General features: G+C 33.7%; 4 protein-coding genes across 5 annotated transcripts; 2 read left to right on the plus strand and 2 right to left on the minus strand.

The window, feature by feature from the left end:
* Nucleotides 1–6,503: 6,503 nt before the first annotated feature.
* On the minus strand, nucleotides 6,504–7,436 carry LOC146901347 (uncharacterized). Its single transcript, XM_085733611.1, has one exon. The coding sequence runs from the start codon at nucleotides 7,391–7,393 to the stop codon at nucleotides 6,644–6,646; it is 750 nt and encodes a 249-aa protein (XP_085589737.1). The 5' UTR covers nucleotides 7,394–7,436; the 3' UTR covers nucleotides 6,504–6,643.
* Nucleotides 7,437–10,724: 3,288 nt separating this feature from the next.
* LOC146901348 (large ribosomal subunit protein eL43) lies at nucleotides 10,725–12,351 on the plus strand. The gene is made up of 5 exons (XM_085733614.1): nucleotides 10,725–10,789; nucleotides 10,984–11,023; nucleotides 11,681–11,769; nucleotides 11,884–11,966; nucleotides 12,052–12,351. The coding sequence occupies exons 1-5, from the start codon at nucleotides 10,787–10,789 to the stop codon at nucleotides 12,113–12,115; spliced, it is 279 nt and encodes a 92-aa protein (XP_085589740.1). The 5' UTR covers nucleotides 10,725–10,786; the 3' UTR covers nucleotides 12,116–12,351.
* Nucleotides 12,352–15,046: 2,695 nt separating this feature from the next.
* Nucleotides 15,047–17,799, plus strand: LOC146901349 (uncharacterized). The gene is made up of 7 exons (XM_085733613.1): nucleotides 15,047–15,308; nucleotides 15,901–15,961; nucleotides 16,074–16,163; nucleotides 16,390–16,458; nucleotides 16,687–16,776; nucleotides 17,131–17,421; nucleotides 17,519–17,799. Exons 2-6 carry the CDS (start codon nucleotides 15,958–15,960, stop codon nucleotides 17,205–17,207), a joined length of 330 nt encoding a protein of 109 aa, XP_085589739.1. The 5' UTR covers nucleotides 15,047–15,308; nucleotides 15,901–15,957; the 3' UTR covers nucleotides 17,208–17,421; nucleotides 17,519–17,799.
* Nucleotides 17,800–20,188: 2,389 nt separating this feature from the next.
* LOC146901350 (casein kinase II subunit beta-1-like) lies at nucleotides 20,189–24,098 on the minus strand. 2 transcript variants are annotated; one of them, XM_085733616.1, is made up of 5 exons: nucleotides 23,759–24,098; nucleotides 22,266–22,484; nucleotides 21,933–22,027; nucleotides 21,681–21,846; nucleotides 20,189–20,653 (listed from the first exon to the last, which is right to left on the minus strand). In XM_085733616.1, exons 1-5 carry the CDS (start codon nucleotides 23,955–23,957, stop codon nucleotides 20,523–20,525), a joined length of 810 nt encoding a protein of 269 aa, XP_085589742.1. In that variant the 5' UTR covers nucleotides 23,958–24,098; the 3' UTR covers nucleotides 20,189–20,522. The 2 variants fall into 2 exon arrangements, with proteins under 2 accessions (XP_085589742.1, XP_085589741.1); XM_085733615.1 differs by having other exon boundaries at nucleotides 21,933–22,042.
* Between the last annotated feature and the right edge of the window lie 249 nt (nucleotides 24,099–24,347).

The following is a 24,347-nucleotide window of genomic DNA, read 5'->3' on the forward strand; positions in this document are numbered from 1 at the left end:
TCACTGCTTCTGCCCAAAAATGTTTTGGTAAATTGTTTTCATGAATCATGGTTCTGGCCATTTCTTGTAAAGTTCTATTCTTTCTCTCTACAACCCCATTTTGTTGTGGTGTTCTAGGAGAAGAGAATTCATGGAAAATTCCATGTTTTTCACAAAAAGCTTCAAATGGCTCATTTTCAAATTCTCCACCATGATCACTTCTGATTTTCAAAATTTTTGATTCTTTTTCAGATTGAATTTGAGTGCAGAAGCTACTGAATACATCACACGCAACATCTTTACTCTTTATGAATTTCACCCAAGTCCATCTGCTGTAATCATCAACAATGACTAATCCATATCTACTTCCATATAAGGATGCAGTACTCACTGGTCCAAATAAATCAATATGGAGTAATTCTAAAGGTCTTGAGGTTGAAACAATGTCTTTGGTTTTAAAAGATGATTTCACAATTTTCCCTCTCTGACATGCACCACAGAGTGCATCTGAATGATAGTCAATGTCTGGTAGCCCTTTCACAAGTTGTAACTTACTAAGCTTAGAGATTAACCTCCAGTTAGCATGTCCCAACCTTCTGTGCCACATCCATTTCTTATCATTCACTGATAGTAGGCAAATCACCTTCTGATCAGCCAGTTCAGAAAAATTGATTTTATAGACATTGTCAACTCTCTTTCCCTTGAACACAATGGATTTGTCTTCCTTGTTGATTACTGTACAGTTGGGTTTTTCAAAAAGCACATCATAACCATTATCACAAAATTGACTAATGCTCAAAAGGTTATGTTCAAGACCATCTACCAACCATACATTATTAATTGAGGTAGAGGAATTACCAATAGTTCCTGTACCTATGATCTTGCCTGACTGGTTGCCTCCAAATTTCACATTTCCTCCCTCTTTCATTGTTAGGCTGAGGAACATGGACTTGTCTCCTGTCATGTGTCTTGAGCAACCGCTGTCTAGGTACCATGATCTTTGCTTTGGCACTGCTCTTAGACATACCTGCATCATTGACATTTTTAGATTTAGGTACCCATTGTTCTATGGGTCCTGGAAGGTTAGTACTTAAGGCTTTACTCTTCACTTCTTGTACCTTGTGCTGTGAGTTGGGTTGCTTCTGATTAACCATCACCTTAGGTTTTGGTACTTCAGAAGCAGTAACTGTCTTCTTCTGAAACTTAGACTTCAGAACCCCAGATTTTGGTTTCACCAGACTCTGAGGAATAGGTTCTGATCTTTTCAGGATCCTAACCTTTGAAGTCTTGGAATCAGATTTGATCATAGCCTTTGACTTAGAGTTCTTTGGCTTTGAAGTAATCTTAGCCTTAGAACTAGAAGCTTCAGGTTCTGATTGAACAACAGTTTCCAATTCAGCCCCTTCTGGTACAAAGAATGTTTTCAGACCTTCCTTGATGCATTCACAACAAGACTTTAGATTGGTTTTATCAAGTTTCACTTCTGGAAAACCAATTCCTCTGCCATTGTTCTTGTAAATGCTATAAATCATAGAAGCTACTCTGCTTCTGTCAATGCCAGATATAATGAAATCTTCAAGAGCAATTTCATGATTACTTAAAGGTTTTTCATTACACTTTTCTTGTAGCTTCTGACATAAGAACCTGAGCTGATCTTCATATGTTTTACACATGAAATCAAAGCCCCTAAGTCCTTGTTCAGAAGCTTTCAGATCCAATAGAGTTGATTTTTGCTGTTGTACCAAATCAGCATATTTTTCTTTTAAATCCTTCAACTTATTGGTTCTTACTTCAAAATGTGTAAGAAGTTCTTTAAGTGACTCAACAAGTTCATCTCTGGGAATTTTGGAATATACCTCGTTTTCATCTTCTGAGTCTGAATCTGATCCAGCTTCTGAAGTTGCTGTTGCTACCAACCCAACAGCTACCTTTGCATCTTCATCAGCTTCCTCTTTATCAGATCCAGATTCACTACCCAAATCATCCCAGGTTGCCATTAAACTCTGCTTAATCTGCTTCTTGAGTTTGCTTGGTTTGAATGTAGACCTCTTTGACTTGTCCTTTGACTTTTCTCTTTGAAGATCAGGGCATTCAGCAATGAAGTGTCCAGGCTTCTTACAGTTGAAGCATCCCTTTTGATCTTCTTTCTTTGAGCTTCTGGAGTTACCCCTTCTGGAGAGAAACTTTCTGTTCTTCTTGGCCAGATATTGAAGTCTGTTTGAGAGCATGGCCATTTCAGCAGCATCTGGTTCAGAACCTGAACTTGACTGTTCTTCCTCTTCAGATTCAACCACTTTGAGAGCTTTTGATGACTTGCCTTTGGATGGAAGAGCTATTGATTTACTCTTCTTAGTAGACTCATGTTCATTAAGACTTAACTCATGAACTTTGAGAGAACTAACAAGATCTTCGACACTTAAAGTGTTTAAATCTTTAGCTTCCTCAATGGCAGTCACCTTTGGTCTCCATCTAGCAGGTAAGCTTCTGAGTATCTTGCTTACATGATCAGAAGCAACATAGCTCTTCTTTAGAATCTGTAGCCCAGAAACTAAAGTTTGAAACCTTGAGTACATCTCCTCAATAGTTTCATCATCCTTCATCTTGAATAACTCATACTGATGTACAAGCAGGAGAGCCTTTGCTTCTTTGACCTTCTTGCTCCCTTCATAATTTGAACAGAGAGAAGCAAACATAGCTTTAGCAGTGGATTTGTCACTCATCTTCATGTATTCTGCTTTGGGTATGGCCGTGACAAGAGCTCCTCTGATAATATGATGCTTCTTGTAGAGTTTCCTCAGTTCTGGAGTATGTTTCTTTCTATCCACAGCAGCTCCTTCTTCATCAAGGACTAAACCACCAACGCCGTCTTCCAGAATATCCCACAATTCTTCATCTAGGCTCATGATGTAACTGTAAAAATTGGTCTTCCACCAAGAGAACTCTTCAGCATCTCCATTGAACTTTGGAACTTTTCCAACACTGGTTTTCTTACTATCACTATAATCATGTGAGACATTTTTATAGCTAGTATCACCATCAGGAGGAGGAGTAGTCATGTTTTTCTCAGATCTTTGACTGTTGCACGGTTAAGTGATACACAACAGACCAAGGCTCTAGATACCAATTGAAGGTGAGAAAAACACAAGAAGGGGGGTTGAATTGTGTTTTAGAAAAATTCTTCGTTTCTCCTAAAAACTGAACACACTGATCAGAAGCTAAGCGAGACAGCTTCTGAAGTGATAATCAGAATCTAAATGCAGCGGAATAAAACAGAGAGAGAGAAGAAGAACGACACAAAGCAATTATACTGGTTCCTTCCACAATCCGGAAGTAGTCCAGTCCCCCTTGCACTTCCAAGGAGATTTCACTATGAGTAATATCTGATTACAAATGCTCAAGCACACAAGCAAGAGACTTCCAATGCTCAAGCACACAAGCAAGAGACTTCCTTTGCTCAAGAACACAATCAAGAGACTTCCTGCTCAAGCACAACTGCAAGAGACTTCCTAACTAAACAAAATTACACAGAAAATTGTTTAAGGTTGAACACTTGATATACAATCAGAGGTGCTCACAATACAAATCAGATACAGACTCAATGGACTTAAGAATTTCTAAGATATGACTTTGAGACACAGAAATTCTAAGTGAATGCAGAACAATTTCAGCAGAGGTTTGGTACTTGTGAAAATCTTGTGAGTCTTTCGTTCAGCGTTCTTGCATTACCAATTCTCTAGGTCTTCACTCCTTTATATAGAGGTGTGAGAGAGACGTTGTGAAATTGCCAGCACACCAAAGAGTCGTTGTTGAAGCTTGATCTTTCACCAATAATCTTTTGCCTGATTTGGCTGTTGTCCTATGAAGAACAAATTTGAAATCCATTCCTTATCCAAAGGAACATCTATGCAGGCGAAACCGTATTCTGGAGCTGTTTTCTTGTCCTGTAGCGCGGACACAAAACAGAGTAGTGGAGAACGTGGTTGTACAATTCGTACAAAGTACAATGTCAACGCTTTCGTCCAAATTGCAAACACACGCCTTCAAACACCTTTGAAATGACCGTTGCAAACTCCACTAATCCTTTGTTTGTGTTTTCGAATCCAATAGACAGCTTTTGCATTGATAATTCTTCAATTCTTGATTCTTTGCAAATCCAGTTGATATTCAGCTTCTGGTGAAATGGCTTCTGATGATGCAGCTTCTGATGATGCAGCTTCTGATGATATGACTTCTGCAGCTTCTGATGACGCAGCTTCTGATGATGTGGCTTCTGGACCTCTTGTCTTCAGAAGCACTATTCTTCAGGAGCAGCCTACTTCATGAGCGCTATTTCTTCAGGAGCAGCTTGACTTCAGGAGCGCTTTTTCTCTTCAGTAGCAAGTTGCCTTCAGGAGCGTCCAAGCTTCAAATTTTTGTTGTTTCCATAGCTCTTTATTTGCTCATTCAGAACCAATGATGATGTAACTTTATAATTATGGTCCTGTACACTTGAACAAATATTAGCTAGTCCAATTTACAATTTTTAATACCTTGTTATCATCAAAACCCTTTAAGGTTCATTGTTAAACACATTTTGTTCCAACAGGGGATGGAAGAGATATTGTTTTGGGTGGATCCGTGGTTGGATGATTGCCCGTTAGCAATATCTTATTCTAGGCTATATCAGCTTGCGGACAATAAACTAGCCACGGTGTCGGAGATGTCTGTGCTTGGGTGGGGGTTGGTGGTGAAGCGTGGAACTGGCGGAGGAGGTTATTTGCGTGGGAGAAGGGGTTGCTTATGGAGTGTGTGGAGCGTTTGTATACTTGTGTTTTGCAGGTTGGAACACTAGACAGGTGGGTGTGGAAACTCCATATGTCGCAGTGCTACACAGTTAAATCAGCATACTCTTTTTTAACGACGATGGATAACAATCTTAGTGAAGGTTTTGACAGGTTTTTGTGGCTTAAAGCGGTTCCGCTAAAAGTGAATATTTTTATTTGGCGACTCTTCTTAAATAGGTTGCCTACTAAAGACAATCTACTTAGAAGAGGTGCTATTGATGCTTCCCAGCTCCTGTATGCGACCCAGTGTGGTGTGTCAGAAGACAATATACATTTGTTTTTTTCGTTGTGACTTCTATGGTCGACTATGGCCTTTGGTATCAAAGTGGTTGGGGCTAGATACAGCTCTTCATGTAAACATTAGTATTCATGCTCATCAGTTTCGTGGTCTTGGAGGCTTTTCCAAAAACTCTAGGATTGCGTTTACTATTATTTGGATCTCAGTTATTTTTGTTATCTGGAAAGACAGGAACAGTAGGATCTTCCACAACATGTCGGATCAACTTGAGACCCTTGCTGAGAAGGTGAAACTCCAAATATTTTGGTGGTTGAAATCGTATTACGTATGTTTCGATTTTGATTACTCTGAGTGGAGATTGAAACCTTTACTTTGTCTTCAAACTGTTGTGTAATTGCCTGTTTTTTGTTTCCTTTATCTGGCTGTTGGCGGCTTGACATTTGTGTAACTATAACTTTGCTTTAATATAATTTTTCATTAGTTTCCTCAAAAAAAAGAAGAAACTTTATTTTTTACATTTTGTCTAACTTTTTATTAGTTTTAATTTTTCCAAACATTTCAAAATATTTTCACACTTGTTTATTGAAAACAATTCTTACACCTGTATCTAGGTTAAAGAGGATATGAGACATTCAGATTATTTACATATTACAATAGAAACTCTTTAATTTAATATTCGGTAAATTAATAAACTCTCTAAAATAATAAATTTGTTCGGTCCCGACTTGGGCCAATGTAAAAAATTGAAAAACTCGATAAAATAATAAGATAATAATTTTTCGGGAGATCCCTTTATAATTTTCGGTCTCAAGAAAATCATAAATTAATAATTCATAGAAACTGAAAAAAAATATATTAAGAATACATTGAACACATTTGTTCCTCTTGTTTACATTTACTGTACTTCAAAAGTCATTATTGATTTCCAATGCATATGAACACAGTAGTTACTAATTTACGTTGAGCCCCAAGGTTCGCTGCAACGTAATTCTAAGAGGCATAAACTAATTTGCCTTTTTGTTTGGTATGCACAGTATAATTACTTAAAAACTCTTTAAATTAATAATTATTAATTTATCGATAAATTAATAACTCTCTAAATTAATAAATTTCTCTGGTCCTGACATTATTAATTTATAGAGTTTTAACTGTACTTAGGTTTACCCTAGACCACTAAAATCTTTAAAGAGTCATGTGTTTGAGACCGTATAGAAATTCATTTTTCTCTTATAATTAAGTGTTTTCCGTATACTTGAGTCGAACATCCATACTTCTTACTACTCAAACCAATCATATATATGTACATGTTTTATCAACAAAGCAAATTAATTAAAATTTCATAATGGTGAATTTTATTTTTAACTAGGAAGACCAAATAATGTAAAAAATAAACAGATTTGACCCATAACTTTTAAGAAAAGTTGAGTCTATTAAACCATAATTATATATCTTTTCAATCAATATATTCAATACAATTCAATCATTTTACCATTTCGCAATTAAGTTGCCAACTAAACAACAGTGAAACTAATTTTAACATAAAGAAGAAAGAAAACAAATCATTACAATACTAATGTAGAAATCAAGCATGTCACAAATACATTCATAAGAAAGAAAACATAAGGCATGCTGTAAATATCAAATATGCATCATAAAAAAACCAACGAGGAGATCCTGAATATTCATGTCTTTCACCATTTGGTATAGTTGGACTGGGGGCAATCCATACAGGAGGGTTAAGGCTATCTCCGATATAAGGAGGTGAAGGCAACGAAGGAGACGGAATTGGAGGTGATGCTTCACATGAAGTGTTTGTGTTGCTGTATAGGGGTGGAGGTATAGGAACACTATGGTTATAGTTATTCCCTAATGTACATGTTTGTGACAAGACCCCGTCTATACCATGACATCGAATTGAAGATCCAGACACACATATATTTGGGCTAATAATCTTTACATTGTTGACAACAAAATTTTTCCTACCATTGTTAGATATTCTCATTATGCAGTTTGGCAATAAACTAGGAACGGTTGTGCCACTTGGAAATTGTTTTAAGGTGTCAAAGAGTAGAGGTGATGGAATTGAATGTCTTAACAAAAATTCAGAAACTGATTCTTCTTGAAGCGTCACATTTGCGAGCATTCGATCATTTGGCATTAAGAATGTCACGTTTCCTTCAATTCTTGTGTCCGGTGGAGACATTTTGATTAGCATTACAAATGTGAAGTAATTTGCTCTTTGCATCTCCTCAGTGGCTGCAAGAAGGTCCCTTGCATGATCTTCTATTGAGACAATTTGTGAAATAAATTCCACCAAAAGAAATACAACAAATAACAAGCTCCTAATTTTCATGGCTAAGTGTTTTAGCTGCTAGTTGTTCGATTTATCTTCTCTTATAGTTTGTTTTTGTCATGTTATTTTGGAAATTGATAATTAAATAAGGAGGTAAATTTGTTGTGAGTACATGCAAATGTGGTTCTTTACCAGCTATGCTTACACACTTCACGAATGATTAATTGGAGGGTTGAACAATAGCGAGTGTGATAATAATTCTTAACCAAACAAACACCAACTTGAGGTCATTTATTCCTGTTAGCTTACAAATTATTACATACACCTATACGTCCATTGTAAGTGTTTTTTTTTAAGAGGATCCGTTGTAAATATGTAGTTTTTTTGAGGGAATGTAGTTGAAATATTATTATTTTCTTGTTGAAAAATAACAGGGTTGAAAATAATATGCGATTATATGGCCCTTTTGTAACCAAAAAAAAAAAATATGGCTCTTTTATGATTTAAAATATATACAAGAAAGAACATTAATACTTACCTTGCCAAACATTCAAATTATAGTTCAAACATTCGAATTATAATTCGATAGAAAGAACGAGTTGTTGTTAAAAAAAAGGAAAAAAAATCGCCTAAACATGTCGGTTAAACTAGTTTAACCAGCTATTTTAGGTGGGACGAGTTGAAATTTGAATTCCGTAATTTAAGTAGGGGCAGGTGATGGATTGGTCATCAGGTAAATTTTAAAAGATTTATTTCATTTTAATTTTTTGTTTAGATTCACTTATGCTATGTGGGTGTTTGTTTCAAAGATAAAAGATACATACACATTCCTAAAAATAGAGGGTCTGAAGGAAAAAAAATTACTTTTTTGGTAGGAAGGAACACGAATTAATATACCCGGTAATAAATAATACACATGAATCTATTTTACCCTCGTTTTAGCCATTTTTATTCCCATGGAAGAAGGGTGGGAAAATTCTATTCCCAAAAACTGAAACCCACGATAAGTAAATAATAGAACGATTCGCTATTTATGAAATTGTGATCGGCTAATTAATGTTTTTACTTTTTTTTTGTTGGCGCTCGAACTCTGTATTTGAGTTAGTAAGACCTTAACAGGTGACAAAACTCTACTTAACAATACCACATTTTAGCGTTGGATTTGAACTCGAGACCTCTAGTTAAATAGGACGAGATTTTTACCATATCATTGAAGTGTTTTTGGGTATTAGACATACTTCCTTACTTCACTTTTCACATACATTATTGAAGTCTTGCTTGTAATACTGATCAAAGAGAATATATAGGCTTAAATATGGTATTGGTCCCTGCAAAATAGGTCAGTTTTGGTTTTAGTCCCTGCAATTTTTTTTATAGTTTTTGGTCCCTGCAAAAATAGGCCAGTTTTGGTTTTAGTCCCTGCAATTTTTTTTATAGTTTTTGGTCCCTGCAAAAAATTTTATTTTTGGAAATAGTCCCTGACCCCATTTATGTGATGATTTGTCACTTTTATAAATAAAAAATAATTATTGTATCTGTTTTATTATTATTTTTTAATTAAAAAATAATTATTGTTATATAAATTATAAAAAATAATATTCTTTTTATTAAGTAAGCACATATGCCACATATGCACAAAAGTGACAAATCATCACATAATTGGGGTCAGGGACTATTTTCAAAAACAAAATTTTTTGCAGGGACCAAAAACTATAAAAAAAAATTTGCAGGGACTAAAACCAAAACTGATCTATTTTTGCTGGGACCAAAAACTAGAAAAAAAAATTGCAGGCACTAAAACCAAAACTGGCCTATTTTTGCAGGGACCAAAAACCATAAAAAAAATTTGCAGGGACTAAAACCAAAACTGGCATATTTTGCAGGGACCAATACCATATTTTAGCCGAATATATATTTTGATTGTTTGTTTAAAAAATATTGGGTTAATTATGTTTCTAGTCCCTATAAAATAGCGACCTTGTAAATTTAGTCCTTACTTAATTTTAATAGCATTTTTAGTCCCTATAAAAAAAAATTTACTTATAATTTTAGTCCCTGCTAAAACAAAGTTTGATTAATTATCATTAAACTCTTAAATTTTTGAATGATTTTTTTAAGACAAGATTAGAACACTATGAAAGGTTCGTTTACTAAAATTTAGAATTTTCTGACATGAAATGAATTAAACATGAATTTTTTAAAACGACAAAAGTTAAAGATAAAAAGTAATAAAATCTGGATGTAGAAATCAAATTTTGCGATAATTTTTTGCGGAAGAACTTTTAGTAATGTTTTAAACATGTCTGCAAAAAATTGTTCAAAAATTTAAGAGTTTAAGCATAAATTAAACAAATTTGAATTGAGTAGGGACTAATACTGAGTGCAGAAAAACAAAATTAGGGACTAAAAATGCTATTAAAATTAAGTAAGGACTAAACTCACAAGGTCGCTATTTTATAGGGACTAGAAACATAATTAACCCAAAAATATTTATGTTGTTAATAATTAAATCAATAAAAAAAGAGAAAATGTAATAAAAGGCATGAAAAAAGTGGAGTATTATTAAAAAAAAGGCTTAAACAGACTTTCGCTCCACCTATTTTCAAAAAAAATGAAATTTTAGTTCCCTTATTTTAAAAAATTAGTTTATTGTCCTCTTACTTAACTTTTTTTTTTCTTCTGAATTTTGATCTCCTATCCCATATTTAAATTATTTTTATGACGTGACATATTCATTTATCACGTCACCCAGATATTCATGTTAATAAAAAACATGTTTAATAAACAATGTTACATTACGATTGATTATGACTCGCTATAAAAAATGATATAATGATCAAAATTCCAAAAAAAGTTTATTAGATGTCCCAAAAAAAAGTTAAATAAGAGAGAAAAAACAATTTTTAGAATATAAAGGACAATTTTTAGGAGCTTTTCGAATGTGGCTCGACTTGCGTGTTGAAGTCTGGGAGTTTTATTTTGAGGGGTGTTTGTTTGGGGGTGAGTTGTGACGATAGGTGGTTGTGGACTATGTTTCTAGTGTTTGTTTCTATTAAGGTATCTATCTTAGGTGGTGATGTGTTTTGGTGGGTTATCTTCAGGGGCTTTGTTAGGTGGTTATGGTGTATCGTCTATATGCGGCACCATTTGTATATTGTTTCGTTCATACTTTGCGTCTTGGAGGGATGAGGTTTTAATAATATTTGCTGATTAAAAAAAAAATATAGAGGACCAAGACTTATTTTTTTTTTTGTCTAAAAAACCTAGTACCCGACCCGCCCAACTACATATAAATTCGCATTCGGACATTTACCCGACCCACCAAGGTAGCCCGCCCGCCCACCCAACGCGGATCTCTATAAAAACGGTGAGATAGAGAATTAGGGTTTCTCTGCTTGTTCCATTCCACCGCTGCCACTTTCATAGCTCACACCTCCTTCGATCTTTGTAAAAATGGTACTCTTTCTCCCCTTCTCCCCTTCTCCCCTTTTCCATCATCCAATCCAATTCTAAACTTCTCTTTCAACTTTCAATTTTTTGCTGAATCCTTTGTTCACTCAGATTTGTAATTGATATTAATGCTTTCACTTCCCTTCTCTATTTATTGTGCATCGTTGTTTTAAGTTAAATCTGTATTTTTTTGTTTGCAGACTAAGAGAACTAAGAAGGCTGGTATCGTTGGCAAATACGGTATTTCCGAAATCTTACAAATTCTCTGTGTTTTCGACACTGTCATTTGCTTGCTGTTACGTTCTTCTATGTTTTAATGATTTAAATGTTTTAAATATGGTTTTGTTTATGATGGAATGATTACTGATCTATATATTGTTGCTAAGATCTTGATAATTAATCGTATGAAAATTTGCAAGAAAGCTGTTTAGAATAAACTATTGTCTTGCACTCTTATACATAGATATATGTATATGGCTTATGAATATCATGACTTAATTGAACTATGTAGCTGACTACACCTAGTTTGGATTGGTTTATTTTTGAGTTTGTGGAAAACAGCTTATGCAAATAAATAATATTTTATGCAAGGTAGTTTATGTTAAAAACAGCTTATGAAGTTCATTTCTCATCAGTGAGAACTTATAAATTAACATAAACGCTTATTTATTTGCATAAGCTATTTTTCATAAGCCAGGCCCTAGGTAGTTACATTTTAGGTGGTTTGATGTTTTGGGGGAAAATTGATTTTCATGAACTGTTACCCAATTCATGAATTGTATTTGTAGAGCACTATTCCTTGTTTTACATAAAATATAATTTTGATTTATTTGTAACTCTTCAAGGATATGTTAATTTATGAGAAGTTAATTCATTGGTTTTATTGTATGATATTAGGTACCCGTTATGGTGCTAGTTTGCGTAAGCAGATTAAAAAGATGGAAGTCAGTCAGCACAGCAAATTTTTCTGTGAATTTTGTGGAAAGGTAGACCTTGTGTAATGTTGTATATTATTTGTCAAATATCTAAGTATTTAGTTTAGTTGGTTTAATCTAGCCTTTTCAAAATGCCGAGTTCTGATGATCAATTACCTGTTGCAGTATGCTGTGAAGAGAAAGGCTGTAGGAATATGGGGATGCAAGGATTGCGGTAAAGTGAAAGCAGGCGGAGCTTACACTTTGAAGTAATTTTCCTTATTCCTTTCTCAATGTTTTATTTTTCAAATCTGAAAGGCCAGCCTCATGACTTTGTTCTCATTAATTTGACAGCACTGCAAGTGCCGTGACTGTTCGGAGCACCATCAGGAGGTTGAGGGAACAAACTGAAAGTTAAGCTATAAGCTTTTGCTTGATGCTAGCTTCTTTAAATTAAATTTAGCTGATTTTCCAGAGATTTACATTGGTTGTACTCAAGTTAAACTTCTATTTTGATTTCTATCTGAGATATTTTTAATTTTAATTGTTTGCTGTTCTTCATGTTAGAGCAAATACCTTTGTTGTTTCCTTTCATTGTCCCCAAACACCTGATAGTTTCTTTTGATGCTTGTCAATCTAAAGATTAGTTGCCAAGTGTTTTTCTTTTGTTGATGAGCTTGTTTTTATTTGTGATTATGTCGAGGCCATGGTAGCATTATAATATTTTGGCCTAAGTTATAGAATACGCAAAAGTTTTACATTTATTTTGAAGGTTTAAAGTATTACTGCTTTGTAGAACGGTTTTGAAAGTATTACTGCTTAGTAGAACAATCATGCTTCTGGTTTGATCTTTTTGATTATATAACATGTAGCTCTGCACAATGAATTAAAGTCTAACTTGAATGCATTAGATTAGATTAGACGTTCTAACTTGAATGCATTAGATTAGATTAGACGTTTATTCATTTTGTTTAAGGTGTACCAATTTGTTTGTCTTAAAAGTTAACTTTCTTTCTAAACAGGTTTATATCTAAAAAAAGTTGAATTGAATGGGGTTTATTTCATGTTTACTTGATTTACTAGGAATAACTTTTCTTGAATGGGGTTTATAGGTATTTTAAAGAGATGTTTTATCCCAAGTTTTTTTCTTTCCTATTCCCCATTAATTTTTAGGCTTAAACGCACTTTTCACCCCCTAAGTTTGTAAAAGTTACAATTTTGTTCCCCTATTAAAAAAAATGGCAAAAGTGCTACCCCCTTTTGCAAAACCTCAATTTTGACTTGGTCAAGCATATGTGGCATGCCACCTGTATATTTTTTTAATTTTTACTTTTTTTTAATTGGAAATTCCACAATTTAATAAAACGAAATTAAAAAAAAAAAGAAAAATTGGAAGAAAAATAGAGAAGGCACGTGCAAGCTCTCATCAATTATCATTTCATCAATTTTTCATGTGTTCTTCCCCAAAACTTTGATCTTCATGATTATGTGTTCTTCCCCAAAATCCATATCTGAAAAACAACTTATCATCATCAATTGTTTGGTCCTAAAAAAAATCATTCTCATTAACACTCAAATCTTCAAACTCATGACTTTCCTCACGAAATCTGGAAAACAACCATCCAACCCAAACCCAGCATACAAACGCATACCTGTTGTTCCCAAAACCTTGAAATACAACCTTCAATTGAAACTCAGAAAATTAAATAGATAAAAAACTGGAAAAAAAGTGGAATCGATTTGGATGAATCGAAACATTAAAAAAAATAGTGATTGCGTACGAAACGAAATTGAAGTGCGATTGGAAAACGAAGTGAAAATCTGAAATCGATTTGAATGAAGAGAACATATATGAGATTTGATGGGTTGAATTTTTGTGTTCGAAGTTAAAAGATGATTAGAGAATGGATCTGCGAAAAAAAATGAAATTAGAACAAGGAGTGTGGAATTTTTATGTTTGAATTCATTTGGTTTAATTATCATAGGGTGATGCTTCTGCTTCTGTGGATTGTCGTAGTGCTAATGGTAAAAGAAGGGATTCATTGATGAAGAAGACAATACTTAGGCAAATGGGAAACAACAAAAACTCACGTGACCCTTCCTTTTTTTCTTTTAGTTTTTTATTTATTTAATTCTGTAAATGATTATGTGGCATTTTGATTTATTTTTTAATTAAAAAATACACAGTTGGCATCCTAAATGTGACACATAGGGGTTGACTTAGTCAAAATTGAGCTTTTGCAAAAGGGGGTAAACTTGAGGGGTCACTTTTGCCATTTTTTTTAATAGGGGGTCAAAATTGCAACTTATGCAAAGTTAGGGGGTGAAAAGTGCGTTTAAGCCTAATTTTTATAGTCAAATGGGCGCTAGTTTACATTTTCCATTTTTATATCCAGGAATATATTTTAATAAAATCTAAGTTCTATCATTTATTTACAGGAATTTCTCAATATGAAAATTAATCTCATTTCTCTTTACAAGTCAATTATTGAACAACGGTGTAAATTTGATCCATATGCTAATATTTTCTTGGATTTCCAACGTTTATTTTGAGTCTCAAAATTTTGCATGAGAAAAGGTACACAACAGATCAATCCGTGAAAAAAGAGTTCAACTAGTTTTGTTTTCCTTTGAGGATTTCTCGTCAAAATATAATTCGGGGTTATATTTCCCATCATGTGCGATTCAAGCTATAGACCAAAGGGTGTACGGCTTCAAGTTTAGATCTCCAAGTAAAATCACGATTGATGGCCATGAACGCGTGTTTGTTTGTTGTTTACGTACCTGAAACCAAGCATAGACTAAGTATAGGGCGTTTGGTTTTAAGTTTAGATGCATTAGAAGTGTTTAAACTCTAAATTTATGTTTTGCATTTTTTTTTGGAAAATTAATTGTGGAGCCTAAAAACAATGTTATCTGAAGCTAATATTTGTAACAATTCTATTTTTACAAACTTCTGACTTGTTTTTTCAGTTAAGTGCTAGTTCCGAATATGCATATCTTTCTCAATCCCATTAAGTTGATCCATCAAATTTACACCAAGCATTCATGTCTTTACAAACACAGCACCAGCACCATGATACCTCGTTTCTCGTATTCGTATGTGCCAACTGGACGAACACATGAACAGTTGCAACATTTGATTAGACATTTTTTATTTCCAGATTATTTATGGAGTGAAGATGACCCCTAGTACAAATTAGGGATTTTAGTGCAGAAGACGACTGCATCACCATTTGTTTTTTTTAACTTGTGGTGACACATAAGACGATTAATGGTAACATCAACTTACATTTAACAAACATGATTAAAAGGAAAAATTTGGAGACCAATGCAGTCTCCTATATTATATTAAATACTACGTAGTATACTACTAGAAATATTGCGTAAGAGCATATAAATAAATAGTAATTGTTTTTTTTAAGGGAAATGTTGGTAATTGTTTAAATAAATGTTAGTGATTTTTTTTATATTGGCCATCCGCTAATTTTTTTTTTTTAAACAATATTGCTATACTTACTCGAATTTCTCTTGGAATAGCGGTTTAGGTATTAATTATACTTGTCCCATTTTTGGTTGCCCATATCGCGCGTTCGTTCTTCACCATTCAGGTATTTTCTTTCTTTTTCGAATTTAAATGTTTGATAATTGAATATTTTCTGTGCTGCTTAGAATTTTCTTGGATTTGAGGAATTAGGGTTTAAAACCTTTTAATTGAGAAATTTAACTATCAATCACGCTGAAGTTCTAATCTGTTCTGTGATGGTTGGAAATATTCAAATCTTCTTGGATTTTTGCTTAAGCAGGTTTGGTGGATTAGGTTTAACACCTTTAAATCTATGTAGCACGAACACTCCTCAAATTAAACGTGTCTTGGTGTCAAAAATATGTTGTGTTCGACACGACACTAACACATATAGTTATACTGAATTATGTGATTTTCTCAATTAATTAGTGGTGTCCGCGTGTCAGTGTCTGTCGGTATCCAAGTTTCATAGCTTTGAATTCTATTGAGTTTGTTTTGATGAAATCAAAACCTTAATCACATTTATTATTATTATCAAATTAAGTTTCTCAGTCCATAATGTATGATTTAGATTTTGACTTTAAAACCATGTGAAGATACAATTCTTTTTGCTTTTAAGAAAAAGCTAGGTCTTGACTTAGTGTTAATATTTATGTTTATCTTGCTATTGTTACTAGACTTTGATCCCATTTCATTCTCTCCTCAATCATCACGTCATCTCACCAGCGTCGTAAATGGGTAACTCAATTCACCTTTTTTCATTTTACAAACCCATTGTATTTTTTTGTTATGTTTTGTCCGTCTTCATTATGTTTTTGGCGGTTTCTTATTTGATCAAAACAATAAACAGAGGTTACGAAGAAGCAAAAAGTAGACAACATGGAGGAAAAGCCTCATGTGACAACCAACATGTTTCTTGCTAAAATGCAAGAAGCAGAAAGTAAGTTTTACTCAATGTTGTATTAATATGTTCTTTGCAGTTGAATTACTTTGTTCTTCATCCATCTGTTATGATTTAGATTTTGACTTTAAAATCATGCGATATACAATTCTTTTACCTTTACTATTTTATGAAAATGTAAATCCTACCTCTTGATTTAGTATTAATATGCACATAAGTTTGGTTATGTTTGTCTTGCTTATCTTTTCCTTTTTTATAATTTCAGCAATATTAAAATATAATGAAACAAATTTGAAGGAACTTTGTCATCACCCGATTCTCTCTTCAATCATAGGTAAATCAAATCCCTCTTTTTCATTTTATAAACCAATTGTATGTTTTTAGTTTTAATTCTTGATTCTCTTGGGTTAAATAAGTTTTTGGTCTTACAAATATAGTAAATTTCGTTTGTAGTCCAAAAATTATAGCATGCATTTGGATGTTGTGTCTTGTCCTTTTCTTTTTTGAACTTTCAGCCGTACTAAAATACACTCACGCTTTGATTGATCGAAACAAAAAACAGAAGTTGCTAAGAAGCAAAATGTAGATAACATAGAGGTAAAATCTCATGTGACAACCAACCCGTTTCTTGCCGAGATGCAAGAAGTCGAAAGTAAGTTTTACTCAATATTGTATTAATATATTCTTTGCGGTTGAATTCGTTTGCATTTCATATATCTGTTATGATTTAAATTTTGACGGTAGAACCATGGGAAAATACAATTCTTTTGTGAAAATGCTAGCTCTTGATTGAGTGTTAATATGCACATAAGTTGGTTATGTCTATCTTGTTATTGTTGCTAGACTTAAAGAATTGAGCTCATTTCATTCTCTATTAATATTTTTTTAGTTGTTTTGTTTGTCTTCTTTTATGTTTTTGCCTTGTCCTTTTCTTTTTTAACTTTCAGCCATATTGAAATATCCTCACCTTTGCGTTTCTTATTTGATCAAATCAATAAATAAACAGAGGTAGCTACGAAGGCCCATTCAAAAGACGAAATAGAAGAAGTTGCTAAGCCAGAAGGAGAGCTTAGAATCCGATGATCCTCTTAGTGATCCGATATGGTGGGATACCCGCTTCAATCATAAGGGAGATTGTCCTTGGGTTTGTCCTTGGGGTCACCACGGCAAAAATGTTGACATGAGTACTTATGTGGAATACCCGTCGTATGATTTTATTGATGAGCTCAGCGACAATGATTGTCTTGATGACCTCAGCGACAATGATGATGCAAGTTATTTTGGACATCTCAGCAAAGTATGTGGCCTTACAGCAATGATTTTGATATTCACAAATTTAGTTTCTATGTGCATAATATGAATTCTTTATTATCTATCAGTCTCTAAACCTGCAGGAGGAGTTAGAGGAAAGGTGGGAAAGATGTTTTCACGTTGGTAAGCTCCCAGGGGAAGATTAAAGACATGGGAAAAAAAATGAGGACTGAGAGTAAGAGAAAGAGAAGCAGTTTTTAAAGTAGTTTTGATTATAGTTTTGAATCATGTGTGTTGGTGGGTTATGTTATGTGTAACTTATGTTGCCTGAAAACTGTGTTGTTGTCTGTCTAAATTTCTTTTTTGGGGACTAAGAACAATTCTATTTGAAGCTAATAATTTAAAGTTGAAATTATTTCTATCACTTGAAAAACACTTCTAATGCATCTAGACTTAAGACCAAACACCCTATACTTAGTCTACGTATGGTTTCGGGTTCGTAAACAACAAACACACGTTCATGGCCATCAACCGTGATTCAACTCACTTTTACATGAATGTATAAAAAAACAAACCACTTTACCTGCAACTCATTTTTAGTTAGAATAAATTCTACAGAACCAATTTACTCACATTCAATTCTTGTCAAATCTCAACCAAACATACACAGGTTCACTAATATACCACATGAATAGAGAATCAATTTACTCCAAATCAATTCTTGTCAAATCTTGACCAAACATACACAGGTTCACTATTATACCACATGAATAGAGACCATTCTACATTTTTCTGCAGCTTAAACTTAAAGATTATATATCTTCCGAATGTAGAAAATATTTAGTTAGTAAGAAGATTGGAAAGTTAGTAATCACATAGCAATGAGGCTAACAAACTCAAAGGACATGTAGTGTGATGACTCCTGCAGGTTATCGCCCATATCAATTTATAAGATGAATGATGCGTAAGGAAGACATGAGATTGTTTGAAAGCACTTAGAGCATCAGACTTTTGCTACAAAAAATAGGTCCATGTAAAGTGTCAACAAAAATAATGTAATAGTTGCAGCTACAAGAGGAAGTGAAAGGTTAGAGAATCCAAAGATCACAATGAATGGCTTCAAAGGGTTGATTATAAGACTAAGTGAGGTGAAAATTGTTGTCCCACTTCAGTTTTTGCTTGAAAACACATGGAAATTACATATTTAACTACACATTAAATTAAAATATAGTTTACATTTTATATATTATATTTTAAAATTTAATTAATCTCATTGAACAAGTTGATAATTATTAATATTGAATTATTATAAAATATGACAAAAGCATCTATACTATTATATTTTTCAAAGCAATATGAGTAGATTTTGAAAGGAATATGCGTGATATATATATATATATATATATATATATATATATATATATTCTAAAACTTTATAAATATATTCCTAAATCAAATAAAAATAAACCCGTACAATGCACATGTATTGTATTGTATCTTGTACTAACTCTATGATGAAAAACAAAGGTAATGAGAAATAATTGGGAAAACAAATTTTTCATAATGGAAGATGCTAATAATAAAATGAATTAAACAACATTAACTTTTTCTGAGGCATTAAACAAAAGTAACTTAAAAAAGGGCAGAATTACAAACCATAAAAGCAAAACTAAAAGGGTGATCTATACACGCACAGACACAACGTCACTCGCTACACAAATTGAATACAAAGAATTACTGTTGGCCGGTTGGTGACGAAAGCGAAGGCTTACACAGAAAGACACAATGGCAATCGACGCGCAAATTGAATTCGAAGAACTGTTGTTTCTGGTTTGTGACGAAAGCTCAAGGCTTACACTACTAGTTGATATCAACATCAATTATTGTGACTTACACGCAAAGACACAATGACGATCAACGCACAAATGAATTCGAAAAACTATTGTTGGCCCGATGGTGATGAAAGCGCAAGGCTTACACTGGTAGTTGATATCAACATCAATTATTGTCAAATACTCCTTCAACTTGAAATTTTGGTAAGATTTCGTTGATCAGATATGTTTTTCTTAACACCATTGAAGATTATACTGTTTTTTATATATATAATTCTCTATTCAGTATCGTGCAAACAAAAAGTAAATATGCAATGATACATATGCCATATCAACAAAACTTAATAGATATGTAACATGTTGAACAATATGTTGATCAGGAGTTCCAATCCCCGTGGTACAAATTACTGTGTATCACTCAGTGTAACTCACATAATAAGCAGACTAGTCAAGCCTTTATTTATTTCAATTGAATACAATCTGCATTAAATTATTGAGATATATAAAATCTTGCAATATCTTTCATATCATATCATATATATTTTAAAAACCAGACCTTATGTTAAACCAGCGGAACCTCCGAGTCATGATTCAATTGATTGAACCAGGTGATTAATAGATAAATACTAAGTTCTTAAAATCTGTTTTTGACCAAAACGAACTAGTTGAACCAACGACGGCTCGATCCAATTATTTTAGACTAAGAACTGACTGCAATTGAACCAAGAGGCAGGGTAATCCAGTTCTGAAAACACTGAGAAACTAATTTGGCTCAATCTAACATCTTTTTGGTTCACAAATTAATAACCACATAACAATGAGTCTGATTGACAGACTCAAAGGTATGTTGTATTTGTGTCCTGAACATTGGATAGACAGGTTTAACATCAAAGCAAGTTAACCTATAAAATCAGTAAATTGTCTGAATCTATTAAGATCAAATCCACAAATTCAACTTAAAACGGAAATGAGATAATGGAATAAAACAATATCAAAATAGCAGATATATGTAATCAGAGACAAAAAACATAAAGGAAATTGCCAAATACAATTTGTAACAAGACATTAAAAAGTGTCGTCAAGTACCTAAGCACTTGCTCATTGAATTTGAAGCTGAAAGTGAAACTAGGCACTTGCTTCACATGTCTGCATATATTTCTTTACAACACGCTCCTAAAACAAGTAAAACGGATGTCTATATTTTACTGGTTTGAAAAGGTTTTGATCCGCTGAATGCTGCAAGGAGTACCACAACAGAAGAGTTAAATGAGATTCGGTCAGCCTCTTACTTTCATGAAAGCTTAAACTTCCAGCTTCATGGCTTGTGAAGTTTGAACCCAAAAACTCTTGGAACGTAGCCCTGAGCTGGTTTCTGCGGCTTCAGTTGTCCATATGTCATCAAGAAGAGGTGTGGAAATGTTGTTCCAAAATAAGCTCCATCAATGTCTAGACAGAGTCAAGGAAGTTTTAGAAGTATTGCATACAGTGTTCAACCAACAATTCTAACCACAATTATATAGCCAGAACATGAATATCATAAAACCATCCCAGTGTTAATATAAATATCATGATTAAAAAACTATGGAATCGATACTAAGCAAACAAATTAATAAAATAATTTCTGAAATCAAGCTTAAAAACAATGGCCAAATTTCTTAACATTATTGTGCGATAGAGAAAGACCATGGAATCGATACTAAACAAACAAATTAATAAAATAATTTCTGAAATTAAGCTAATTCTTAACATTAGACAAAAAACAGAAGGATGTCTTCCAAAAAATTTACAATTCCAAAAAACTGGTCACTTTTCAGCTTTTATAATCACAAAACACAAGCATCCCAAAGTTTTCAGAAACTGCCATTCCACTTGAGGTTACAACAACTAGAAACACGGTAGCAGATATAGTTTTCTGAAAGAAGGAAAAATGGAATTGTTTTCATAAAGTCAACAAACACTTTTCAGAGGAATAAAATATTCGTTTTTGATAGACCTAGATCATCAGCCCTGCCCCCATAATGCATATGCAAGATATTCATTGTATGGATTTATTTTTTAGTATACCATTATGGAGCAGCAAAGTCTTGTCTGCATTATCAACTTGCCCAAGCACAAGAAATATTTTCACCAAAATTTATTTAGTTTGTAGTAGTTCAAACATATGGTTAACCATGTCCAGAGAGCAGTTTATAACCCACATGCAAATCATTTTTTTCTTTCCATACCAAATACTAGCTGGCATATATTATGTAAGAGAGAGAGAGACTAAAAATACCTATACCTAAAAGGTCACATCCTACAAACACACTACTTAATTACTTATGTAACAGACTATCAAATGAAACTCAAAAGCAAGGAAAAAAAAGTGAGGCACAAGAGAATAAAATAGCTTCAGTGACATAGTGGTACATATCTACATAAGCTAAAATCCATGACAAAATAAAATTCAATAATTGATATGTCATAAGGATACTGCCTTGATACTTGGACCGAGGATAATAAAGATCTTCACACCTAGGGCAATATATTTTCACAGTACTTGACCTAGGAATGTCCGACTGACCAACTGGAAGACAGGGTTGTCCAGAGCAGTAAACTCTTGGGCATCTACCAAAGTCATAGTTCTTGTACTTGTCAAGCTGCAAAAAGTTGCAATGTTGTTAACAATGTCAATCTCCTGGATAGTAAAGCATGAAAAGAGCAATAAGCGACTATGAAATCTTACCATAGCAGCCATTCCTTTGCTTGTCAATATGTAACGCGCATGAATCATACCATAAAGCATCTCTGCTGCCGATTCAATTAACTCGTTTTGTTCCTCTGTGAACATATCACCTATGAATTCCAATTAAACCATAGAAGCAGTTGTACAATAAAATAAGAAATAACTGAAAAGGCAAACAGAGCTACAGACACACATAATATGAATTCAGCTTCAAGAGTTATATTTTTCACACCAAATAAGAATCAAAGTTAAGTATCACAAAAGATGAGCAATCAAAATACTAACATTCCATGCTTGTACAATAAATCCAACAAAATATGAAGGAAAGCTCACCATGAGAGGATTCAACATCCAAAATCAAATCAAGAGCATAATCATAGTAAGGCACTTGGCTGCTCAATCCACAAAGGTTGAAGTCATCTTGGATGTAATCATCATCAACCTCACAAAAGAACTCATTTCCTCTGAGATTGCAGAACCATGAGATCCAAGATGTGTCCTCTCCATCAGAACCACTCACATCCGACTCTTCACTGTCTGTTTCAGACTCCTCTGCAGCCAACGCATAAATGTAAAACTAAGTTAGCTCATTAATGCAATTCTCATAAATGTATACACTCAGTACCCTCAATCTCTCTCATATTGTAAGCACTAGCAACATTTCCGCAAATAATATCATACTCTCAATTACTTACTAGCAACTATAGTAAAAAAATATCCTTTATTTGAAAGGGAAAGAGATAACAAGCAGAAACAGCATAAGGAACCCTAGAAGATATAAAGGAGAGAAAAGACAGAACATGGACAAATATTTTCCTGGAGCATACAAGGTGATAAAATTGCAAATATCATATCATTTTTTTTTTTTTTGAATGGCAAAGTATAAAATCTATAAAGAAATAAACAAAGGTTACAAAGAGTTTAGAGGGGAATCCCAGGGTACAAGAAGTACTCTAAACAAAAACATTAACGGTACAAGGAAAACAATACAACACCAGTAAAGACAAAAATCACCAGAACAAGCAGCCAAACCCCCAACTCCAAACCCAAGGAAAGCACCAGAAACAGATTACCCATCAGCTGAACGAGACAAAGACACCCAATCAGCCCCCAAGGCCATACATCCCCCAAAGAACATCCACACAAGCCTCTATCGGTGCCAGCTGAGCGTAGGTTCCATATCCTACCTGTAGTAGGAGCAGTAATGTCCAGAATGCTTCCCTAAGAACCATTTCCGCAAGGTGGTCTTGATCTTATCCACCAGTTGGTGTTCAGTGATTACCTTATCGGAAATGATAAGTCACTCCAAGACCTCCCGATCGATCACACAACAACATACCAAACCAAAAGCCAACCTAACCCACCCCTCCTCCCTAATTTACCTCTAAGCTTCCGTTTGCACAAATTGGGTTCTAAAACTCTTTTCTAGTTCCATACTTTATAGTACATTATAGCATCACCCAGAAAGAAAAAAAAAAAAAAATTGGGTCCGAAGTGGCAAACTCACACTTTACAACTTCGAGGCCCCGGGTGAGGATATCCAGTCTATCAAGCTAGGTCTCACAAACACCCAAATATTCCACTAGTCTAAAACATGAATCAATCACCTAAATTAATCAAACTTAATTAACCAACAACCATCTAAATCCCAATTCAATCATATTAGGGTACAATAAATCAAAAAAGAATACCACAAACAAAAATTCCCAAAAAAAAATCACAAAATTAGGTCATAAAAAAAGAGGGCAAATTGAAACAATATAAAACGAAATTAAAGATTTTGAATACGGAAACATAAAGAATAGTTTTGGATAAGAAATGGGTACCAGAAATATTGGCAGTTTTGGAGGATCGTTGAAGAAGGGGATCCTTGATGGTATTGGTTTCTCTCTCTTTGTTGGTTTTGCCATTGATGGGACGCGAAGTTGAAGGAGAAGATCGTTCAAGCTGCTTATCGAGAACATCGTTGATTCGCTTTCGATCCTCCGATTTGTTGGAGGCAGAACCACCACGACCTTTGTACATTTTTTCTTCGAAATTGATTGAAACCCTAATTTTGACCAATAATAAGAATAATCCTAAAATCAATTATATCATGATATGATATATCCTTCTACCTTAGCTGGGAAAATGCCTTTCGGCTATTTTCCTTTTGGTTGTAGATTTGAGACACAAAGTGTGTTAGGGTTTTTGTTTTTGATGAGGGACCCAATTTTACCTACAATAAACAAAACACAATTGCAATTTACAACAAAAATAATACACACTATTTGCTAATTCTCAACTTAAGCAAAGGTAGTAGGATTGTCACATGTCACATTCAACTCCACTCATTCAATTCAATACAATAAAAAATAATATAGTGCTAAAATGGAAATAGTTGGATAACATGGTATTACCTCATTAGTTGTGTCA

Source organism: Medicago sativa, chromosome 8 (genome assembly GCF_051527215.1).
Source record: "Medicago sativa cultivar Bolivia chromosome 8, Bolivia_mono, whole genome shotgun sequence".
Lineage (NCBI taxonomy): Eukaryota > Viridiplantae > Streptophyta > Magnoliopsida > Fabales > Fabaceae > Medicago > Medicago sativa.

Excerpts from the sequence above, each read along its gene's own strand:
- LOC146901347 (XM_085733611.1), bottom strand. The coding sequence starts at position 7,393 with ATGAAAATTAGGAGCTTGTTATTTGTTGTATTTCTTTTGGTGGAATTT.
- LOC146901348 (XM_085733614.1), top strand. Across the intron at positions 11,770-11,883 it reads TCTGTGAATTTTGTGGAAAG|TATGCTGTGAAGAGAAAGGC; the intron begins GTAGACCTTGTG and ends TACCTGTTGCAG. Across the intron at positions 11,967-12,051 it reads GGCGGAGCTTACACTTTGAA|CACTGCAAGTGCCGTGACTG; the intron begins GTAATTTTCCTT and ends TTAATTTGACAG.
- LOC146901349 (XM_085733613.1), top strand. Across the intron at positions 16,459-16,686 it reads GATTCTCTCTTCAATCATAG|AAGTTGCTAAGAAGCAAAAT; the intron begins GTAAATCAAATC and ends AACAAAAAACAG. Across the intron at positions 16,777-17,130 it reads CGAGATGCAAGAAGTCGAAA|AGGTAGCTACGAAGGCCCAT; the intron begins GTAAGTTTTACT and ends ATAAATAAACAG.
- LOC146901350 (XM_085733615.1), bottom strand. The coding sequence starts at position 23,957 with ATGTACAAAGGTCGTGGTGGTTCTGCCTCCAACAAATCGGAGGATCGA. Across the intron at positions 22,485-23,758 it reads CAAAACTGCCAATATTTCTG|AGGAGTCTGAAACAGACAGT; the intron begins GTACCCATTTCT and ends CGTTGGCTGCAG. Across the intron at positions 21,847-21,932 it reads GCAAAGGAATGGCTGCTATG|CTTGACAAGTACAAGAACTA; the intron begins GTAAGATTTCAT and ends AACTTTTTGCAG.